At 38.9% G+C, this 22,582-nt stretch overlaps 1 protein-coding gene across 1 annotated transcript in view; it reads left to right on the top strand.

Annotated features, from left to right (window-relative positions):
* Positions 1 to 18,435, top strand: part of SMC6 (structural maintenance of chromosomes 6) — a 70,755-nt gene extending 52,320 nt beyond the window's left edge. The window contains exons 21-27 of the mRNA XM_068963663.1: positions 4,220 to 4,357; positions 5,360 to 5,505; positions 5,761 to 5,886; positions 10,268 to 10,373; positions 11,919 to 12,071; positions 15,544 to 15,641; positions 16,473 to 18,435. Of these exons, the coding sequence (XP_068819764.1) occupies positions 4,220 to 4,357; positions 5,360 to 5,505; positions 5,761 to 5,886; positions 10,268 to 10,373; positions 11,919 to 12,071; positions 15,544 to 15,641; positions 16,473 to 16,587 (882 nt within the window). The 3' untranslated portion in view covers positions 16,588 to 18,435. The remainder of the gene's footprint in view (positions 1 to 4,219; positions 4,358 to 5,359; positions 5,506 to 5,760; positions 5,887 to 10,267; positions 10,374 to 11,918; positions 12,072 to 15,543; positions 15,642 to 16,472) is intronic.
* Positions 18,436 to 22,582: the final 4,147 nt, after the last annotated feature.

Raw genomic sequence — 22,582 nt, 5'->3', positions numbered from 1 at the left:
GTTGTGAGGAAGGAAAACATATTAAGGATACTATTGAAAAAGACAAATAGAAAGTAGTTACTACAGGAAATTAGAATTAAAAAGACAAAAAGTCCAAGATAAATAAAGATGACAAAATTAATTTTTAAAAGAAAATAGAATAAGAAGAAATAAAATAAGTATGAAAACTGTCAAGAATGGGAGAGACCGAATTCAAAACTCAGGGATTAGAGAAGAGAAGTTAGAACAAAGATGAGATCAAAGAAAATTTGACATGATGAAGGATTAATTAAAATCGAAATGATAATTTATGCTAAAGTAATATAGAAAAAGAAATAATTAGCACCTGAATTATTCCATGAACTGTAGCCCGCCAGGCTCCTCTGTCCATAGAATTTTCCAGGCAAATTACTGAAGTGGGTTGCCATTTCCTCCTCCAGGGGATCATCCCCACTCAGGAATCAAACTCATGTCTCCTACACTGGCAGGCAGATTGTTTACCACTGCGCCACCTGGGAAGCCCTGAATTATCCCAGATAAGTTAAGCTGTGTTCTGTTCTTTTAGGGACCTGTAGGCTCAAGCAACTCCTAGAATTGAAAGTCCACAGATAAGTTCAGTAGCAGAATGTACATGCAGAAAGCAGTAAGAATTCTTGATCTTAGCTCTTTGCCTTGGTTGCCAGTAAGTGAACCCTTCAGTAAACCTGCACACAGTCGTCTAGTAGTCAAGAGGGTTTTCCTTACAGTGTCGCATCCCACTAGCCATCAATAACAGGACCAAGAAGAGTTGGCTAACAGAGGAATTAATTCCTCAGAAGCTGTCATGATGTATTAGCAGCTTCTAGATATAATCTGTTTTCTGTTAGGACATTTGTTCGTTTTGTGTCAGAGGAGTGGCGAGAGGTGGAACATGCTGTTCAAATACGTAGTCATTGAAATCTTAGCATAGGGAGTATTTTTCTCACTTTGAACAGTTTATTTTGATTTATCGGTTCAGTTCAGTCGCTCAGTCATGTCCGACCCTGTAACCCCATGAATCGCAGCACGCCAGGCCTCCCTGTCCATCGCCAGCTCCCAGAGTTTACTCAAACTCATGTCCATCAAGTCGGTGATGCCCTCCAGCCATCTCATCCTCAGTCATCCCCTTCTCCTCCTGCCCTCAATCCCTCCCAGCATCAGGGCCTTTTCCAGTGAGTCAGCTCTTCGCATGAGGTGGCCAAAGTATTGGAGTTTCAGCTTTAGCTACTCAGTCCTTCCAGTGAACACCCAGGACTGATCTCCTTTAGAATGGACTGGTTGGATCTCCTTACAGTCCAGGGGACTCTCAAGAGTCTTCTCCAACACAGTTCAAAGGCATCAAGGGTGCTCAGCTTTCTTCACAGTCCAACTCACATCCATACATGACCTCTGGAAAAACCATAGCCTTGACTAGATGGACCTTTGTTGGCAAAGTAATGTCTCTGCTTTTGAATATGCTATCTAGGTTGGTCATAACTTTTCTTCCAAGGAGTAAGTGTCTTTTAATTTCATGCCTGCAGTCACCATCTGCAGTGATTTTGGAGCCCAAAAAAATAAAGTCTGACACTGCTTCCACTGTTTCCCCATCTGCTTCCCATGAAGTGATGGGAGCAGATGCCATGACCTTAGTTTTCTGAATGTTGAGCTTTAAGCCAACCTTTTCACTCTCCAGACTCCGCCGTCCTCCGAGGGGCCGGGGTGGCGCACGGCGTGGCGCGCCATGGTCACTGCCGCTGCGGCCGTCAGGAGGGGGCTACTTGACGGTCATTGGTGTGGGCCGTGGCCATGTGCAGTGGTTTTTTTTGTTTGTTTTTTGTTTTAATTTATACTGCAAGCTTAATGCTTTAGTTACATATTAAATTTTTTGTACAGGAAGCAGGATCTACATTAAGAATCATGGTCTGCATTATTAGAGTAGGAGGGCTTCTTGGTTTCTGATAGAGATAATGAGAGTTTATTTCTATTGAGACTGACTGCTTTTGAAAATTCCAAGATCTAATGATTTATAGCTTTCTAAAACCTCATAATTGATGTAATTATAGGAAGCAAGTGGCTATAATACATACTATAGTAATTTATCCAATCTTGTCAGCTAACTAAAATTTGTTATTTAGACATCAAAGAGAATAAAATTTTTCAATGATTCTGTCCCTTCTAGCATCTCAGCCTATTTTTTTTTTTAAAGGCTGAACTTTCTTAAAGGTTAGAAGCTCTACAGACATAGGGCTACATCAAAATTTAGTTATAGATCTAACCCATCCTAGCCCTCACCCCAAAACAGGGTGAGTGTCACTTAAGTGAATTTAATATCTTTAGGTCTCTGTTTTACCATCACCAAAATGAAATGAAAGGAAATACTCTCTTGGTTCCTTTTTTAAAGTTTTAAATTTGTTGGTACCCAGGATGTAATTTTATTAAATATTTGAGGACAAATCAAAAGCCACAGTAAGAGAAAGAACCTTAAGTTCTTTTCATTCTGTTTTATAAGTCAAGTTTTTCCCTTTCTAAAGTTGCTCGGAGAAAATTAACCAGCACAGATCCATCCTGATATAACTGACCCCTTTGGCTCCATAAAGCTGATTTGATCCCCTAAAGCAAACATGGACATATTTTGAAAGTTTCTACAAACTTTAGAAAATTTAGTGTTGTCAACCGTTCTCTTTCGTAAGCCATTCCAGTTTCCAACTGTAATATCCCCTACTACGAAAATTTTACCCATTTTCTTCAAAGTAAAGGAGCAGCTTATCTCTATCCTCCATATAATAATATTTTTATTTTTAACAGACCTGTGTTATAAAAACTGTATATCATTAAGTGTCTACCTTGGGTGGTAGTTATTTTTACCAGTGTGAATACCTTGCAGAAAATTGTATTCTTAGGTCAGGAAGTAGCCTATATCTGCTTTTTTATATGAGGTGTAAATAACTTGGAATTTTTAGATACATCACGTGTTCTTTTTCTTTTCGGGATATCTGTAAATCTTCTGTCTTCCTTGATGCTGTTGTTTTGGTTTGTCTTTGTTTCTTTTTCTTTATAACTATGATTCCTGAAGGTAAACATCATCATCATAGGATATATGTCCAGTGTTAGTGGCTCAGTTGTGTCCAACTCTTTCTGACCCCATGGAGTGTAGCCCACCAAGTTCCTCTGTCCATGGAATTCTCTAGGCAAGAATACTAGACTAGGCTCAAAAAATAGACAAACTCAGCAAAATTTAATTTGGTGGTTCTTAAATCAAGAGCCATTTTAAAAATTGAGATGTACGGATTCTCGGCCTACTGAAATAAAATCTCCAGAGGTGGAGTTTGGAAATCTATGTTTTTTTAAAACATCCAAATTGATAATAAAGAAAGCAATCTATATATCAGTATTTAAGAAAGCTGCCATAATTTATGGCATTGTACATATATCATCTCTAAATACCAATAAAATCTTTTTACCAGTCTCTACCTCCTTTAAAGAAATTTATATATTATATGCTGCTGCTAAGTCACTTCAGTCGTGTGCGACCCCATAGACGGCAGCCCACCAGACTCCCCTGTCCCTGGGATTCTCCAGGCAAGAACACTGGAGTGGGTTGCCCTTTCCTTCTCCAGTGCATGAAAGTGAAAAATGAAAGTGAAGTCGCTCAGTCGTGTCTGACCCTCAGCGACTCCATGGACTGCAGCCTACCAGACTCCTCCATCTATGGGATTTTCCTGGCAAAAGTACTGGAGTGGGGTGCCATTGCCTTCTCCGATATATTGTATATACTCTAATAGAAGACAGATTCCCATAACAAGGGAGAATTCCAATAATAGAAGAAAATGTGTTTTGGGCATCATTCATGTATAAAATTATTAGGCAAAATAATCAAAATGTGTACTTGACATTCAGTCTATTAATTATACATGAACACCACAGAATCACATATACGAAGTGATACATTTAACATTTAGAAATACTGCTTTGTTTCCATTTACATTTCATGAATTATTTTTTTTAATCTTTCTCATGTGTCTTCAGCATTGGCATCTTTATTGTGGTTAGAGCTATATTTTGAGTAATAAGAATAGTTGAGTGATGCATTTTTCCAATGCTCACAGAAGGATATGAACTCTGAACACTGGCCTCTTCAAGCAGCATAATTCTGTCCACTTTATTACTTGTCAGTTTATACCTAAGCTGGTAATTTTTTAAAGCAATCTTTTCCTTATAGATTATTTTGGTCTTATTTAAACAGGATGAATTAAACCTTGCTGATTCTGAAGTGGATAACCAAAAACGAGGAAAACGGCATTATGAAGACAAGCAGAAAGAACACTTGGATACTTTAAATAAAAAGAAACGAGAACTAGATATGAAAGAAAAAGAGCTAGAGGTTATCCATGATTTTTTAAAACATTTTGTTTACAACCTTAGTCATGATTATTGAAGTGCATTTTCCTTAATGTCATATTTCCAAACAGAGACAAGCTGTCTGATGGATATCTGTTTTCTTTGGAGTAATAGCTGTTTCAGTGAATCAACAGAGGGAAAGACTTAGGGACTCTCAAAATGTGGGGACTTCATAGACCAACACGAAGAGTACTTTAAGCAGGACTGCCACAGCCCCTTATCATGCCTCCAATTGATTTGGAAAATGGCACTCCCTGCTCTGAAATACTTCCTTACATGCCCAACTTGGCAAGCGCATAGCAGCTTATGTCAGAAAAATACCCCCCTGCCTCTGAGTTAACTCAGGAGTGAGTTGGGCTACAGTCCAGCTCCTCCTTACTTATAACCCTGGTTGACAGTGGAAAGCGAAAGCCCTATTTTTAGAGAAAAGTAAGTTGAAGGCAACCATGGTTTAACCTAAAAGAGATGGATTCCAGCTTTGTTTTTACATGTCTTAGGAAAATGGTTTCAACTCAGACCCATTGCCTTATTTGTTTAAGATTTAATATACCAGTGTCATGAATGGAAGTACTATGTGTGCAAGTGCTTTGAGTTTTACATATTTTACAAACACAAAGATCTTTATGTTTTCAGTACCATTTGGTGTTTAGAATCCATCCTAAAAGTCACAGAAAGCTATGTCTGACCTCAGCATCTGGGGTGCCAAACCTTCATAACTTCTACTTGAAATTTGTTTTACTAGGAGGTTATGGAGCTCCTCTAAATTGTTAAAGTTGTGTACACTAATGCAATTTTCTTTTGAAAATTTATGATGACTCTAAACTGTATTCTCAGTATAAAGCTTAGAAAAATAACATTGATATTGTGTAATTAAAATACATTTCTTAAATATAAGTTCAGAATTATACTTTGCATATTTTGGTACAAATAGTACAGTGAATTGTTGTATCAAAGACGTTTTAAAGTTAGACGTCTGTTATCTTAGGAGAAAATGTCACAAGCAAGACAAATCTGTCCAGAGCGGATAGAAGTAAAAAAATCTGCCTCAATTCTAGACAAAGAAATTAATAGATTAAGACAGAAGATACAGGCAGAACATGCTAGTTATGGAGATCGAGAGGAAATAATGAAGTAAGTGCTTGCTTTTCTACTTTATGATATTATCCATATATATTAATAAGAAAAAAGATATTTATATAAAACCTTAAGTTTGGGTAAAGTGTTTCTATGGCATATTGTTACAGCTTAACTAGTCTTTCATACATGTAATATTAACAATAAATAACTTTTTTCTTTGGAATTATTATAGAACTTATTAAATATATTTGAGATTTTATGTTTCATTGAATAGCATTTATTTGCTTAATATTTTTTTTCATAAAATAGGCAGTATCAAGAGGCAAGAGAAAGCTATCTTGATTTGGATAGCAAAGTAAAGACTTTAAAAAGGTTTATTAAATTACTGGAAGAAATAATGATCCATAGATATAAAACATATCAACAATTTAGAAGGTAAGTGCATTGAAAAATATTACCACATATTATGCATTCTTTGTTTTCAATTCTCCCCTATAAACAATAGAATTAGAAGAACTTTTATGATTCAATTAGAAAAGATGTAGTAGTGCTTGGGACCCTATAATTTAATGAGAGAATTCTAGATTTGAAGGGACTTTTATAAATGAGCTTTTTTAACTTAAGCTCCATTAGATGTACCTTACTGGATAACTCATAGATGGCTGTTCAGTCTCTGCTTAAATGGGTCATTTGGAAGCTTATTGGCTCTGAAACAGACTATTTCAGTCTTAGACAGTGGATGTCCTAATGAGAGACAATTTTTTAAGGGCTCTTTATGGGCCCTGTTGAGGCAGGTTCTCAGTTGATTACCCTGATCTCCTAGAACCATGTAGCTCCTTGGATACAGAATCTCTGTTTTGTTCATAGATAGATCCCCAGTGCCTACTGTGGTGCCTGAAATGTAGTAGAAACGTGATGTATATTGTTTGAATAAATGAGTACAGGGTCAGAGACACTGGATCTCATTAGTATACCCAGAAATGTGCAGATTGTCAGGGATCTATTAACCCCAGCTAAAATCACAAGCAACAGAAGTAAACCGGAGGACAGTTGATAGGTAGGCTTGGCTCTTGATACACTTGAATCCTAGGCAGCCCTAGTCTTTCCACCTAACCTATTTTCCCCATGGCATCCCCTCAGTAGCATGTTTTTTAACTCTGTTTATACCAAGAACTATTGGAGAAGGAAATAGCAACCCACTCCTGTACTCTTACCTGGAAAATTCCATGGACTTGGGATCCTGGTGGGCTGCAGTCCACAGGGTTATGAAGAGTTGGAAGCAACTGAGCATGCATCCCCATACCAAGAGCTATAGTCTTAAGACTATAGAATTTTTTTAATTTTTGTAAATTTTAAGTTTCCCTAGTATCAGTTCAGTTCAGTTACTCAGTTGTGTCTGACTCTTTGTGACACCATGAACCACAGCATGCCAGGCCTCCCTGTCCATCACCAATTCCCAGAGTTTACCCAAACTCTTGTCCATTGAGTCGGTGATGCCATCCAACCATCTCATCCTCTGTTGTCCCCTTCTCCTGCCCTCATTCTTTCCCAGCATCAGGGTCTTTTCAAATGAGTCAGCTCTTCGCATCAGGTGGCCAAAGTATTGGAGTTTCAGCTTCAACATCAGTCCTTCCAATGAACACCCAGGACTGATCTGCTTTAGGATGGACTGGTTGGATCTCCTTTGCAGTCCAAGTGACTCTCAAGAGTCTTTTCCAACACCACAGTTCAAAAGCAGCAATTCTGCGCTCAGCTTTCTTTATAGTCCAACTCTCACATCCATACATGACCCTGGAAAAACCATAACCTTGACTAGATGGACCTTTGTTGGCAAAGTAATGTCTCTGCTTTTTAATATGCTGTCTAGGTTGGTCATAACGTTCCTTCCAAGGATTAAGTGTCTTTTAATTTCATGGCTGCAATCACCATCTGCAGTGAGGGGAAATTCAAATAAAGCCATAATGAGAAATAGGCTTTGCGTGTTTGGCTATATTCCTTAACTAAACAATAGGTTCGTTTTTGAAATGTGTGTTTCAGTTTTATATTCATGTTATTAGGATTTGACTTAAAGAGTTTCTTGTTTTATCCTTTTGAGGCAGCTTTTAAGTTTTGTTAGGTAGGACCAGAGCAGTCTTCGGTCAAGGACAGATTTTTTTTCTTACCAGTGAAGCCGTGCTCTTCTGAGTCCTCTGTTGATGCACTGTGAGTTTACTCCACTCGTGCCTGTGGGAATGTGAACTATTCCTGGCTCTGAGTGACCTCAGGGGTTGTTTCTGCTCCTTTTGGGTGTTTCTCTTGCCAGCCTCGGGCAGTATCCCCACACTGCCACTGATAAGAAGGTTGCTTAACCTGGGGATCTCCCAGCCCCTCTGTGGTTCTCTAGAGCTCTCTCAGTGCAGCTCTCTCTTCCCCACACTCTGCTTGTTGAACCGGAGGGCCTGGGCCTCGTCAGACTCCTAAACGGAGCTTCTGGGTGCCACCTGGGTTTCCACTGCCCTTTTACTCTTGTTGTTGTTGTTCAGTCACTGTCATGTCCAACTCTTTGCAACCCCATGGACTACAGCACACCAGGCTTCCCTGTCCATCACCATCTCGCAGAGCTTGCTCAAACTCATGTCCATCAAGTCGGTGATGCCATCCAACTGTCTCATCCTCTGTCGTCCCCTTCTCCTCCTACCTTCAATTGTTCCCAGCATCAGGGTCGGTCTTTTCTAATGAACCAGTTCTTTGCATCATGTGCCCAAAGTATTGGAGCTTCAACTTCAGCCTCAGTGCTTCCAATGAATATTCAGGAGTGATTTCCTTTAGGATTGATTGGTTTGATCTCCTTGCTGTCAACAGGACTCTCAAGAGTCTTCTCCAACACCACAATTCAAAAGCATCAATTCTTTGGCGCTCAGCCTTCGTAGTTCAACTCTCACATCCATCCATGACTGCTGGAAAACCATAGCTTTGACTATACGGACTTTTGTCGGCAAAGTACTGTCTCTGCTTTTTGATAAGCTGTCTAAGTTTATCATAGCCTTTTTTCCAAGGAGCAAGCATCTTTTAATCTCATGGCCTTTTACTCTTAACGTAAAAGTAATTTGTGGCGTCCCTAGGGCTCAGTGTGTTTGTTTGCCATCTTTCAGAGATCATTTTGACTGGCATTGCCTGCAGTGTCTGATGTCCAGAGTCTGAAAACTCGTTTCGTGTATTTTGTCCAGTTTTCTAGTTGTTTCATGCAGAAGAATAAATCCAAAGCCTATTACTACATCTTTTCCAGAAACAGTAGGATTTGTTTTCTTATTATCTAAAAAATTTGTTTTTATTTTCTGTTAAAGTATTGGTCTTATAATTTATTATCTTGATATGTTTCTTCACTACTGACAAGTTTTACATTGTTTACCTAATCTTGAGAGGACAATAGAGATGGTTAAGTTTTTTTAATTGTTTATCTCTTTACACTGGAGAACCTTGTCACTTTATGAGGACAGTCTTTTAGACATCCCATAAGTGGACACAGTTGAAAAATGCATATCAGTATTTCAGAAGGAAAGTTAACAGAAAATTCTGAATACCAGCTAGCAATAGTTATTGTGGCAACAAAGGAAAAACTGAAGCTATCACTATTTTCAAATGTGGAAATGTAATGCAGTTTAGGAAGGGAATTGGGGGGGAAAAGAATAAAATACAGTTATTCTAAAGAAAGGAGCCTTAAGTTTTTTAGGAACAAAGACTTTAGGAAAAATAGCCGGTTATCTATCGCCCAGATTTTATTTTCTAATTAACACTCCCCACCAAAAGGAATCAAGGCTCCTTGGAGAAGTGGTTAATAATATGGAGCTGAGCAGGGAAGGTATAGATGCCAGAAACGTAAGAAAGTGCTCCCCAAAATGTAGAGTCATGATGAAAGGACATAGGCATCTTGAAAGAGGCTCCCACTGGCAAACTGTGGGACGATTTGAGGACCACAATAAACAAGAACAGTAATAGATGGTGGGGCTTCCTTGGTGGCTCCATGGTAAAGAATCCACCTGCCAGGGCAGGAGACTCGAGTTTGATCCCTGGATTAGGAAGATCCCTCAGAGAAGGAAATGGCAACCCACTCCACTATTCTTGCCTGGGAAGTCCCATGAACTGAGGAGCCTGGCAGGCTACAGTCCACGTGGTCACAAAAAGTTGGACACAACTTAGTAACAACAAATGAATGGTAACCCAGTGAATAAAATAGCAATCAGACTGCATCCTTATTAAAAAGAGTGTAAATAAATAAATTATTGAGGAAGAAGGGAAAGGTCTCCCTGACAGCAGGATGCCATCTGATAAATAAGTGGAGTTTGTGTTGTGTGAGGCAATGTGTAAGGTACTGCAGATACGTGACTGAGAGATTGCCCTTGCCATTTTTGCTGCTATAAGGTTAGGAGGAGATGAGCTAATGAATAGGCCATTTACCACTATCTTAACACTGCTAAAGTTTAATCCTCTCAAGGGCATGATTTATGTCTTCTGTGTTAGGGTGATATCTTGTATAAATTAGTTGATTGATACATTCATATGGACTGACTGTAATACAATGGATTTTATTCTGTGTGGGACATTTTTATTCATCTTATAGATGTTTTATTTATTATAAAATGAATTGATAAAAACATGGAGACATAAATATAAAGACAAGGATAAAATCACCTAAAATTTTACCTATTTACATGGGCACCAATGTTAACACCCTGGCGTATTTTCATCTGGTCTTACATGCTAGTTTAAAGCTCATGCTGAATCTACAGTTCTCTAAAATGTTGTAATCTTTTTAATGTGCCCAATGTCTTTTTTCAAGGTGTTTGACTTTACGATGTAAATTGTACTTTGACAACTTATTATCTCAGCGGGCCTATTGTGGAAAAATGAATTTTGACCACAAGAATGAAACCCTTACTATATCAGTAAGTATCTTAACTCTTTGCATGTTAGTCATTAGAAGGATAACCTGCTTCATTTCTTTTTCTGGGCAGGGGGCTTCATTTCTTTTGATGATAGGTTGATCTGTTGTCATAGGAAACAAAAGAACTTATTTTTAAGTTAAAGATAGTTTTTGCTAAAGTGTTAAAAATTAATTCTACTGACTAAAGCTGCTGTTGTAGCTCTTTCCCTTCCCCCCTGTGGACAACCAAATTATTTTCTTATGGTGATAATTAAGGAATTTTGTTTTCAGTGGTAAATGTTTACCATCTCTTCTCACTCCACTGGCTCCTTTTTAAAATTCATACAGCATGTTAAATTTTGTGGGACATTATAGAAAGTCTGTAATTATTTTCAAAAGCAGTTTAACCACTAGATGTCACTAGAAATCAAGTAACAAAAGTAAAAACAAATATTTCTTGGCACTTAGAAATATTTGACAAAAAGAAACAAGACAGTCTGGTTAACAGTAGCATCAAAAACAATAAAATACCTAGGAATAAATTAACCAAAGAAGTGAAAGATCTATACAGTGAAAAGTACAAGACACTGACGAAAGAAATTGGCAGAGACACAAACGGAAAGATAACCTTTATACATGAATCAGAAGAGTTGATATTGTTAAAATGTCTCTACCATCCAAAGCTGTCTATAGATTCAGTGCAGTCCCTGTCTAAATTCCAAAGGCATTGTTCACAAAGAGGAAAAACAGTCATAAAATTTGAATGGAACCAGATAAGATAGTAGCTAAAGCAATCTGGAGAAGAAGGAACAGTCTGAAAGCATCACATTTCCTGATTTCAGGCTGTGTTGCAAATATATAGTAGCCAAAACAGTAACCAAAATAGACATATAGACCAGTGGAACTGAATCCTCTGTTCTTGAACTGTGTATTCTTGGCTCCTTTATCAAATATTAGTTTTCTGTATTTGCATGGGTTTATTTCAGGGCTCTCAAATTCTATTCCATTGGTCTATTTGTCTATTTTTATGCCAGCACTTATACTGTATGTATATTTGAAAGTTGCTTAGATGTAGATCTCAAAAATTCTTGCCGCTGAAAGAAAAAAAATGGCAACCATGTGAGTTGATGGACATGTTCACCTTATTGTGGTGATAATTATTTTGCAGTATATATGTTTGTGTTGTGTCCTATACCTCAAAGTTATACAATGTTAAATGTCAGTTTTATCTCAATGAAACTGGGTGGAGGCAATAACGGTTTTCATTTCCCTAATATTAGTACTCTTATTAAGCTTTTGGAATTTTGGTATGTTAGACCTGGTTAAGGGGAGAAAATGTTTTCAATTAAATTTCTCACAGTAATACAGACGCCACTGTTATACAGCTTATATTTTTACTTAAAATATTTTAAATGGAATAGATGTCATTTCCAAGTCACTGACTGATCTTGTTGCTCATCTTCATCTTTACTATAAATTCATCCTTTTTAAAAGAGTAGCCAACCACTTCTGTAAAGAAATTAATCTGACTTTTTTCTGCATTTTGTTTTTTGTTGCCTCCTTCAAGGTTCAGCCTGGAGAAGGAAACAAAGCTGCTTTCAATGACATGCGGGCCTTATCTGGCGGTGAACGTTCTTTTTCCACGGTTTGCTTCATTCTTTCTCTGTGGTCCATCGCTGAATCTCCTTTCAGATGCCTGGATGAGTTTGATGTCTACATGGTAGTGTTAACTTCTAAATTCTCTAGTTTTTTTCTTTTTTTAGTGGTGGTTTGAAATGTATATTTTGAAAGGAAACTATTCGTTTGTTAGTTCTTCTCAACAGAGAAGATCCTGCTCTGTGATAACTGGTAGGGAAGAGCTAAAGAATCCCAGCTCTTCCCCTTGCTAACACACCACACTGACGGGACCCCCATCCGGGACTTGTGCTCTTTTCCCTCGGTTATTATGATAAGCAGTTCACCACCCTTGCTGTGACCTTCGCGCCACTGTTGTCTCCTTTCCTGTTCAGCCACACTTTTCGAAAGAACAACCTCTATAATGTGAGGAGCAAGAACATTGGACTTTGAAGGTAAAAAACTTAACATTGAGGCCTGCCTCTGTCACCAGTTACCCAGATGACTGTGGACTCAGTATCTATCCTCTTCAAGGCCTCAGTTTCTTCATCTGTAAAATAAGATCCTCAGCCTTTCCTCCCTCATAGGGTTAGAGTGAGGCTCCAGTGAGGTCTGCTTCACTGTGGTTCCGTGAGGTTCATAGTAAGCCTCTCACTTCAGCTGTTCATCCTTCATTGTTCACTAAACCCACTGCAATCTGGGTTTGGACTGCAGTACTGCAGCAGAACTTGTTTAGCAAAGATCATAAATGAACGTTAATTCTTTGAAGTATTTGTACCACAGACTGAGCCTCCATCTCTTAAGCTGTGTCTTACAGGTTTCCACACTCCTTTTTTTTCTCAACGTGCCAGTCTGTCCCCATCACGTGCCCAGTTCACGTGCCCTTAAATGTTTAAGGTCTTTGTTTGTTATAGTGGTGTGAGTTTCCCTGGCGCGCGCACACACGCGCACACACACACAGTCTAGTACCTACATTTGCTGCTGTGGTGTGAGTTTCCCTGGCGCGCGCGCGTGCGCGCGCACACACACACACACACACACACACACACACACACACACACACACACACACACACACACACACACACACACACACACACACACACACACAGTCTAGTACCTACATTTGCTGCTGTTGCTGCTAAGTCATGTCATTCATGTCTGACTCTGTGCAGCCCTATGGACAGCAGCCACAGGATTCTCCTACATTGGATTCCTACCAAATCTAAGTATCTTGTCTCACATCTCTCTTGCCCCCAGTGGGACCTCATCTAGTGAACAACCTACATCCCAAACTCAGCATGTCTGAGACTGAATTGGTTTTCCACTCAAAGCTTTTCTTTTCTTGAGTTCCTTTCCTTGATTATTCACAAATTGCCATTACCAACCCAACACCTGACTGCAGCACCAGTGATTTATCTATGATTCTTCTTTCCTTGTTACACATTAAGTCTGACCTCTGTCTCCTCCTCTTCTATAATTTCTCCCTAGCCTCTGCTCCTTCTGTCACCTCTTCTGTCCTCAGCTCTTGGTCATTGTCTTCGTTTCCTGTCCAGACTTCCAGACTTTAATCCTGTTCCTTCTCACTTTCTCCTCACCATCTTGGCAGGTTTCTGTTTCTAAAATAAATCTAACTGTGATCACTCCCTTGTTTAAAAGTCTTTGGTTTAATTCTGTAGGGTGACTTTGAGACCCTTTATGATACTGTCTGTATCCATCTACTTTTTCAGCTGGACTAAGCTGTTTGTGATTTTCCAAACACTGTGCCCTTCTTCCTTGTATGTCACACTCTGACTCATCTTTCAAGACTTGGTTTGGATGTCACCTTTATGTAGCCTCCATACCACCACCCTGCAGACAGGATTAGGGACTTCTCAGTTTCCTCAGCACCACCTTATATCAACTCATACAATTGTATATTTTTATATTTTGTAGTATATAATGTTCACCCACATGGTGCCAGTGGTAGAGAATCTTCCTGCCAATGCAGAGATGCTAGTGACAGGTTTGATCCCTGGGTTGGGAGCATCCCCTAGAGTAAGAAATGGCACCCCACTACAGTATTCTTGCCTGGAAAATTCCATGGGCAAAAGAGCCTAGTGGATTATAGTCCATGGGGTCACCAAAAAAAAGAGAACTGAACACTGCTACTATATAACATTCAATATATTATACACATTTTATTAGTATGTATTATATTCATTTAGCTTTCAGTTTGTTGCATTCTCCTATTTTCATGTCTGAATCACTCACCAAATTATTTTTTAAGTTATCAACCATGTCTTACTCATATTTCTACCTCTTAATGCCTAGTCCATAATTAGGATTTTAGAAAATGCTTAGTTACAAATCAGAATTCATATTTGCAAACCACGTCAGTGGGTATTTTTTCTATGCTGTCATTGCTGAAGATTAAGAAATTCCTTTGAGATTTGGATTCAAAGCTGATTCACAAATCATAGATGATGATTGCTCTTTCCATACAATATTTTTGCCAGAATGCCATTATGCAGTCTTATCACGCATATTATTTTTCATATTTAATTCTGAATAATTTCTCATTCAGAAACTTACAGGTTTTTAATTGGAATGACATTTTGCCTTGTTGAAATTATTCAGAAAAATGTACCCAAGTTTGGAGAACCAGTCTAAAGGAAATGAATAAATATTTCTTGGTGCATTGGCAGCTTTGTTATTAAACGATAGACTTCCCTCCAGGCATTATGTTGAAAGGACAGTATTCAGTTTGGGCAAGCCCTGGTTACTTTTGTACCTTAAGTTAGACTACAGATATGCCCAATGGAAGAATTTCTAGGATAAGAGTCACTGAGCAGTATAGCCAGGATGCTGGGCCCTTGTCTGCCCTCCATAGTCCAGGTTCTAAACCACCATACTATATGGCCACGTGTGGTTTCATTTGCTTGTGTTTTCATATTTCCGGAGTTTTCACGAAAGAGGAGAGATATTTTCATTTTTATTGTTTTTTATTATTTACTTCAGAAGATGTAAACACAAAGTTTAATTCATTTAGTTTCACAACCTACTGTATATAAACAGGCATTTTTTCCCTATACACTGATATGCCATTTAACTTATTTTAAAGATTCAATTGAGAAGTTAGTCTATAAATTCGAACTTACTACTATTGTACAAATTGTAGAAGGTGATGAGGATGGAGTTTTTAAAACACCTTAATCATTGAGGGAAAATTTAAGAGATTTAATAAGTTTGAATCTGGTCACTTTTGATACCATTCTCCTCACTATTACTGTAGAAATTAGGTTAACTTTGCAACAGCTAGTTTTGACTATTTTCTGATTATTTTAATTGTTAACTATATTGGAGGCAAGGAGCTATACTTAAAAAGACTATAGAAATTCCTAAAAGATATATACATTCAGTTATTTTCCCTAATAATTTAGATACTGGGTTTCACAGTATATAAGAGTTGCTTGACATTGTAGATAAGATAACGGATGATCCTTAGATAAAAATCCAAGGGTGTGTAAAATCCAAGGCTGCTTCCCCAAGAATATAATTGACACAGCAGCAGCTCTAACTTCTGCCTCTGTTCTCCAGGATATGGTTAACCGGAGGATTGCAATGGACATGATACTCAAGATGGCGGATTCCCAGCGCTTCAGACAGTTTATCCTGCTTACCCCTCAAAGCATGAGGTAATTTAAAAATTTCTTCTCTGAATATGTATATGTATATATATGTCAAATATATAAAAGGAAGAAATCCTTTATATTCTTAATTTTTTAATGCAAATGCATAAGTGACCAATAAAAACAAACCCCTAAACTCATTCCAGAGATTGAAGGTAGTTTTTCCTTATTAGATATTTAAAATACTGTTTGTGTTATCTTCCTTCCATAATAGAGGAGGTTTTATTTGAATGTGAGTATTTACTTTTTAGTATTTCTGTCTTGAATCTGCTCTTTTGTGGTTATCAGGAACCAACTAATATAAAGTAATTTTAGTAACTTACTTAGACAAAAGAAATAATTCATAGTCTCCCTAATCTTAAATCTTTTTCTGGTGACTTACAAGTCTTTCTAAATAAAGAATGCTACTTCACTGTCAATCAGCATTTATTAGGTACCAGCATGGTGTCAGGCTCTGTGTCACTTAAAGTTGATATTCTTTCTCTAAAATGGTCACTTGATCATTTGGGGATTTAAGTTTATGACAGGAAATATTCAGGTGACTCCTTCCTGGCTAGATAAGAAGAGTAAGAGAATTAGGTGTTATACAGATCTCCTTCATTTTCTTTTTCCTCCAAAGTGAAAACTCGTGGCATTAATCAGGAAGTTAATTTTTGAAAATGAAAATTTATTTCCTTCTTGTAAATTATATTTCTCCTAGAATTTCAGATATCAGACTTATATCCCCTCCCCCATTAGCAGCCATTTGACTTATATTTTCATGAGGTAGTATTAGAATTTTTTTTAATGTGAAAAAGTTTACTTGGAAATTGGAGTAATTAATTTTGCTTCTTTTAGTTCACTTCCATCAAGTAAACTGATTAGAATTCTTCGAATGTCTGATCCTGAAAGAGGACAAACTACATTGCCTTTCCGACCTGTATCTCAAGAAGAAGACGACGACCGGAGTTGATTTGGGACTTAATATGCCATGTCCTCATGTTGAAAGACATGTAAAGGGAAAAAACATCCAGGACTATTTAAAGTAAAATGAAACAAGGTATTCTAAAATAAAAGAAACTCCTTTATGTGTCTGATATTATGTATTACAAAACATGTAAATAAGCCTAGAAGACCAGCCACAACCAGCGATTTAAAATTACAGTTATTTTACTTTGAGAAAATCCAATTTCATAGTACTGGTTTTAAATCTTTTTTTTTATTTTAACCATCTACTTTTATAGATTGTTTTTCAGAAGTTTCAAGTTTTGTACATATGTACATATACATATCTGTTAAGTTTGGGTTCATTTCTATAGTATTTTGTAAGAATTAAAATAAACATTTGAGCATCTGGTTATATTTAGTTTTGCTTTTCCAGGATATTACATTATTCTCATGGAAGGGGGTAGGGCTGCGGTCAGGGACCAGCGTCCAGTAGATGTATTGTCTGTTTTGTGCATATTAACGAGGAAAGACCTACATAGGACCATAGAAACCTTGGTCACACCCTCTGCATAGGTTACTGTTAATCCTGGAGCTGCGACTACAGATCTGGACTATAGTTTTAATTACTGTGTTTCATCACATTTAAGATGCTATTAAGGCACTTTCTCGGAGCACTAAAGCACTGCCAACTCTGACACAGTGCCTTTCCCTCTGTCCTTGACCATCAGCCATCCAGCTAAATGTCCAATCTGTGTCAGAAGTGAAGTCGCTCAGTCGTGTCCGACTCTTTGCGACCCTATGGACTGTAGCCTATCAGGCTCCTCCGTCCATGGGATTTTCCAGGCAGGAATGCTGGAGTGGATTGCCATTTCCTTCTCCAGGGGATCTTCCCGACCCAGGAATCAAACCTGGGTCTCCCGCATTGCAGGCAGACGCTTTACCGTCTGAGCCACCAGAGAAGCCCCAAACTGGGTTACAACCTACTTGTGCACCCTGACCTCCAGTGTGCTTGCTTTCTTTAGAGTCCCTCGGGTTGCAGTCCAAAGCCTCTCGAGCTCTGGCTCAGCTGAAAGGACGCAGCTCAGAGGCACTCTGCAGACTAGGCTGAGAAGAAGGGCTGGGGAAACAGCCTCAGGCAGCTCCCCCTGGAGCAGAGAAGCGACCAAAGTCAATGGCCCGGCTGCTGGGGGCAGGGTGGGGTGGAGCAGCTGTCAGTTGTGAGACACATCCTGATTTAGAGTTGTTAAGAAGTGTGCTGCTTAGAATGATAAAATAACAGCCTGTTGTAAGCAATTGTGTTTATGAATGCTTTTTTTTTTTTTTTTTAAGAAAACAGCAGTAGAACTCCTGTTTGTATTCTCATGTTTGATACTAGGATTAGTGCTAACCTTTTTAAAAAGATGTGCATATCCAACAAGAATTCCCTCTATTGCTAGCAGTAAATATTTATGAAGTTGAAGTATTTTAAGAAGAAGGCAATATTTTAAAAGCAGCGACACTTCTGTAGTTACTGAGAAAATTTGGATTTTGTTTTGGGTGAAGGGAGGGAGTCGAATTTAGTCCTAAGCAGAGATCAGTTGGAAAATGAGATGTTCAAAACTGTGCTTTTGTAATCTAAGAACTTGCAGAAAGAGGAAACATGTTGAATGTTTTAAACATCCCCCCACTACCAAGACAAAGTCTGATTTTTTTTAAAGTTACATTTATATTTCATTTGTATCAAAACTATTTTAACATACATGTGCTTTTTCAAATAAAAAAAAAGTAGACTATACCAAATGCATAAACCTTTATCAGCTACACAGCTTCAGTGTCTTCAGTCTTTGTGGTCATTTTTTAACGTTGTGGTTCTTAATACAAAATGGGAAAACTCCTTAGGTATCCAGGCATCTCTTGTTGAGCTGAAGATTTTTCATTGCTTTGGCCTCACAGAGTTTTGGTTTCAATATCATAAGTGAAAATATTTTTCAATTAATATTCTAATTAATGGTAATATTAATTAGAATAAAAAGAAATTGTTTTTTAAAAATATGTGTAACTTCTAAAAATAAAACTTTATATATATTCAAAGTCATGTTTCTATGAATTGGGGAAGATATTATAATTGACAAAATCAAGCCTCTTTGTGAATAGTAACTTGAATGCCTCATACAGATGACTCTTCCACCCCTGATTTATCATCAGGGCACCTATGACTGAACCGAGTCATAAAGTCTCTGGAAATAAGGAAGAAATGCTTCCTTGGGCTTTTAAATCCTACCTTCTCAGAAGTTTAGGGTGAAAGTGAAAGTTGCTCAGTTGTGTCCAACTGTGTGAGGCCATGGACTGTACAGTCCATGGAATTCTCCAAGCCAGAATACCGGAGTGGGTAGCTTTCCCTTCTCCAGGGGATCTTCCCAACCCAGGGATCGAACCCAGGGCACCCACACTGTAGTTGGATTCCTTATCAGCTGAGCCACAAGGGAAGCCCAAGAATACTGGAGTGGGTAACCTATCCTTTCTCCAGCAGATCTTCCCAACCCAGGAATCGAACTGCGGTCTCCTGCATTACAGGCGGATTCTTTACCAACTGAGCTATGATTAAAATCATTCTCAAGTAAACCAAGATGTAAATAATAGTATTTCTCATACTGATGATCAATCCTAGAGATTCAGGGATCACATTCTTAAGTATTTTCCAAATTTTCCCTTCCCCCTTCTCCCTTCTTCCCATCACCTGATGCCTTTTTGCATGTCTTCAAAATGTCTGGGCTGTTTTATATGGAGATCTAAGTTTTTATTTGGAGTTCTGCCTAAGAAACTATTGCCTGCAGGTCAAAACCTGGATCCGAATTGTTGCTGACTGATGAACATCAAGTGATCCAGAGTGCCTGATTAGAAAATTTCCTAAATATGAATTAGATGTGGTACAAATTATGTCCTGAGTCAGTAGTTATCTGGTTAGATTTTTTTTTACTTTATTCATCTACATAGAGGCCTGTACTTTGCATCACTCAGATTTTTAGAATAGGTTTGAAATGTGTAGCTCTAAAAGTTACTGATATTTCATGATTTTGAACTAACTACCTCTGGGCTTGAAAGTATATCAAAATATTTTTTTGATATATCTTTAAGGAGTTTTGTTCTTTAAAGAGTGAATATAAATTAGTTGTTTCTTTGAGTCGGCAAATGAAGTTTTCGTAATTTTATATAATATCGATACCATGTGCTAGGGACTATTTTAAGCACTGGTAATCCTACTGTAATACAAAGTCTACCTTCATGGAGCCTAAAGTCTAGTTAGAGAAACAGTACCGCATGTTATTTCAGGGTATGGTCATTGCTATGAATAATAATAGGGTAAGGAGTTGAGATGGAGAGGAGAGGTGTTTTGGATGGAGTGTTAGGAAAAGACTTGGCAGAAGCTGATATTTAAGCAGAGGTCTGAAACAAGTTAGAGAAGAGCCATGGAAAGATGGATGTAGGCTTGACACTTCAAGGCGGAGATGAGTGCAAAGGCCTTACTTAGTGTGAGAATGAACTTCATGTTTCAAAATCTCAAGGCCAGAACTTGGTGAGTGTAAGGAATGAAGTTCATAGGCAGACAAAGAAGTGAGATGGTTTGAGGTCCTGGGCAGGTTTTCAGACCTTGTTTGGAGATCATTTTCAAAGAATCTCTCCGCCTATGACAGGTGTTAGGAGGAGTTAGGAGTTTGGGCCAACATGGAAAGAGCAAACGAATCTGGAGGCTTCCACCATGATCCAGGTGAGAGGTCACAGGGGTGACTTGGACCAGATAATGAGGATAGAAGCCTTCAGCTTTGAAGTTCAGAGGCAGCGGGACTTGCTGATGAGAATACTGTTGACCCTTGAACAACACGGGAGTTAAGGGCAGTCAAAAATCCAAGTTTATCATCAGCCCTCCACATACGCATTTCTGCCCCAGCAACATGGTTTGGAAAGCGCTGTTGTTCAGTCACTAAGTTGTTTACAACTGCATCGTCATCGACTGTAGCCCACCAGGCTCCTCTGTCCATGGGATTTCCCAGGCAAGCACACTGGCGTGGGCTGCCATTTCCTTTCAGTATTTACTATTGAAAAGATCCACCTATAAGTGGGCCCACACAGTTCAAATCTGTACTGTTCAAGGGTCAGCTGTAGTGTAGAGCTGTTAGAGAAACCAAGGATCATTGGCCGGGGAGTCGGGGGTCTAGAAACCTGGATGAGTGATGGTGTCATTCATAGAGCTAGGGAAGATGTGGGGTAGGAGAGAAAAATGGACGGCTATGGGGGAGACGTAGACTGGCTCTGATTTGAGCAGGCAGTGGTGTTTGAGACAATCGTTTAGTTAATTGGGTATTTGATGGGTTACTTTACGTTGGTAAATGTAAGAACTTGGGAAATGATAGCATAAGGTAAGAGTCTAGAGATCTATATTTTGCTGCAAAATGCTGGAAAGAACCCAAATTGCGTGCCCAAGATATTTGGGAAACTGAATTGCTTACACAAAAGGCTCTATGGGAACTGTGTCATTTTATTTAGAAGCTAATTGACTATCATTTTCTCACTAAACCCCTACACATCCGGTGAGGTAAGGCTCTCTGAAGATATCTGCTGAAGCATGTGTTTTACTTCCTGACATGGTTTCCGACGGTGTAGAGGAAATAAGCATCTGGCTTCTTTAAGAAAGTTGTTCATATTATTCATCTAGAGACCGTGATTCTGAAGGAAGGAACTACAGGGAAGATGAAGCCTTAAAGCAGTATGAGTCCTTTTTAGAAATAATTTTATCGCTATTCAAGAAAAATGAAATAATACAAGAGGAAATAAGGAAACTTAGTATTTCAAAACACAGAGTTCAAGTTAGCATAAAAGTAAGACATTTGGAAGCATTTTCCTTTCAGGACAGCAGGAGTTAAAGAGCCAGGTGACAGCATAATCAAAATAGCTGAGTATAAGATGAAACAGAGAACGTAGGCCACTGAATAATGAGAGGATGCCCATAGCTTCTCCTTTCTCAAGGGACCACTGAGGCTGGGAGGGACACAGGTTCCTGAGCATCCTTGTCACTGAGGGGCGTGTGTGTGCTCGTTCTGTGAGGGACACAGGTTCCTGAGCATCCTTGTCACTGAGGGGTGTGTGTGTGGGCGCATGCTGGGAGGGACACAGGTTCCTGAGCATCCTTGTCACTGAGGTGTGTGTGTGTGTGCACACATACTGGGAAGGACACAGTTTCCTGAGCATCCTTGTCAGTGAGCTGTGTGTGTGTATGCACGCATGCTGGGAAGGACACAGGTTCCTGAGCATACTTGTCAGTGAGCTGTGTGTGTGTGTGTGCACGCATGCTGGGAAGGACACAGGTTCCTGAGCATCCTTGTCACTGAGCTGTGTGTGTGTGTGTGTGTGTGCTGGGAGGGATACAGGTTCCTGAGCATCCTTGTCACTGAGCTGTGTGTGTGTGTGTGCTGGGAGGGATACAGGTTCCTGAGCATCCTTGTCACGGAGGTGTGTGTGTGTGTGCATGTGCTGGGAGGGACACAGGTTCCTGAGCATCCTTGTTGCTGAGGGGTGTGTGTGTGTGCATGTGCGTGTGTGCATGCTGGGCAGGACACAGGTTCCTGAGCATCCTTGTCGCTGAGGGGGTGGGTATGTGTGGTGGGAGAGACACAGGTTACTGAGCATCCTTGTCACTGAGAGTGTGTGTGTGCGTGTGCGCATGCTTAAATGGAACTTGATTCCAGAAATTGTCATGGCTCACCTTCAACTCTGGTCCATGGCAATACTTATTTCCTTCTACCTCCTTTCTTCATTCCCTGAGGTAGATTGTATTTTTTAAAGATGACAACACAAGAGATCCCTTCTGTCGTCTTCCAAAACCTTGCTTTGTAGAGTCTAATTCCCTTCTTAAGCTAGACAGATTTGTATGTCACTTATAACAGTATGACAGTATGTAAAAATGTGTTAACTTCGATGGCTCAGTCAGAAAAGGCAATGAAGAGAAAGAGAAGTCCCACCTTGGTCTCTAGAACATTCATGCCAGG

Source organism: Capricornis sumatraensis, chromosome 1 (assembly GCF_032405125.1).
Source record: "Capricornis sumatraensis isolate serow.1 chromosome 1, serow.2, whole genome shotgun sequence".
NCBI lineage: Eukaryota > Metazoa > Chordata > Mammalia > Artiodactyla > Bovidae > Capricornis > Capricornis sumatraensis.
This window is presented reverse-complemented; position numbering and strand designations above follow the sequence as displayed.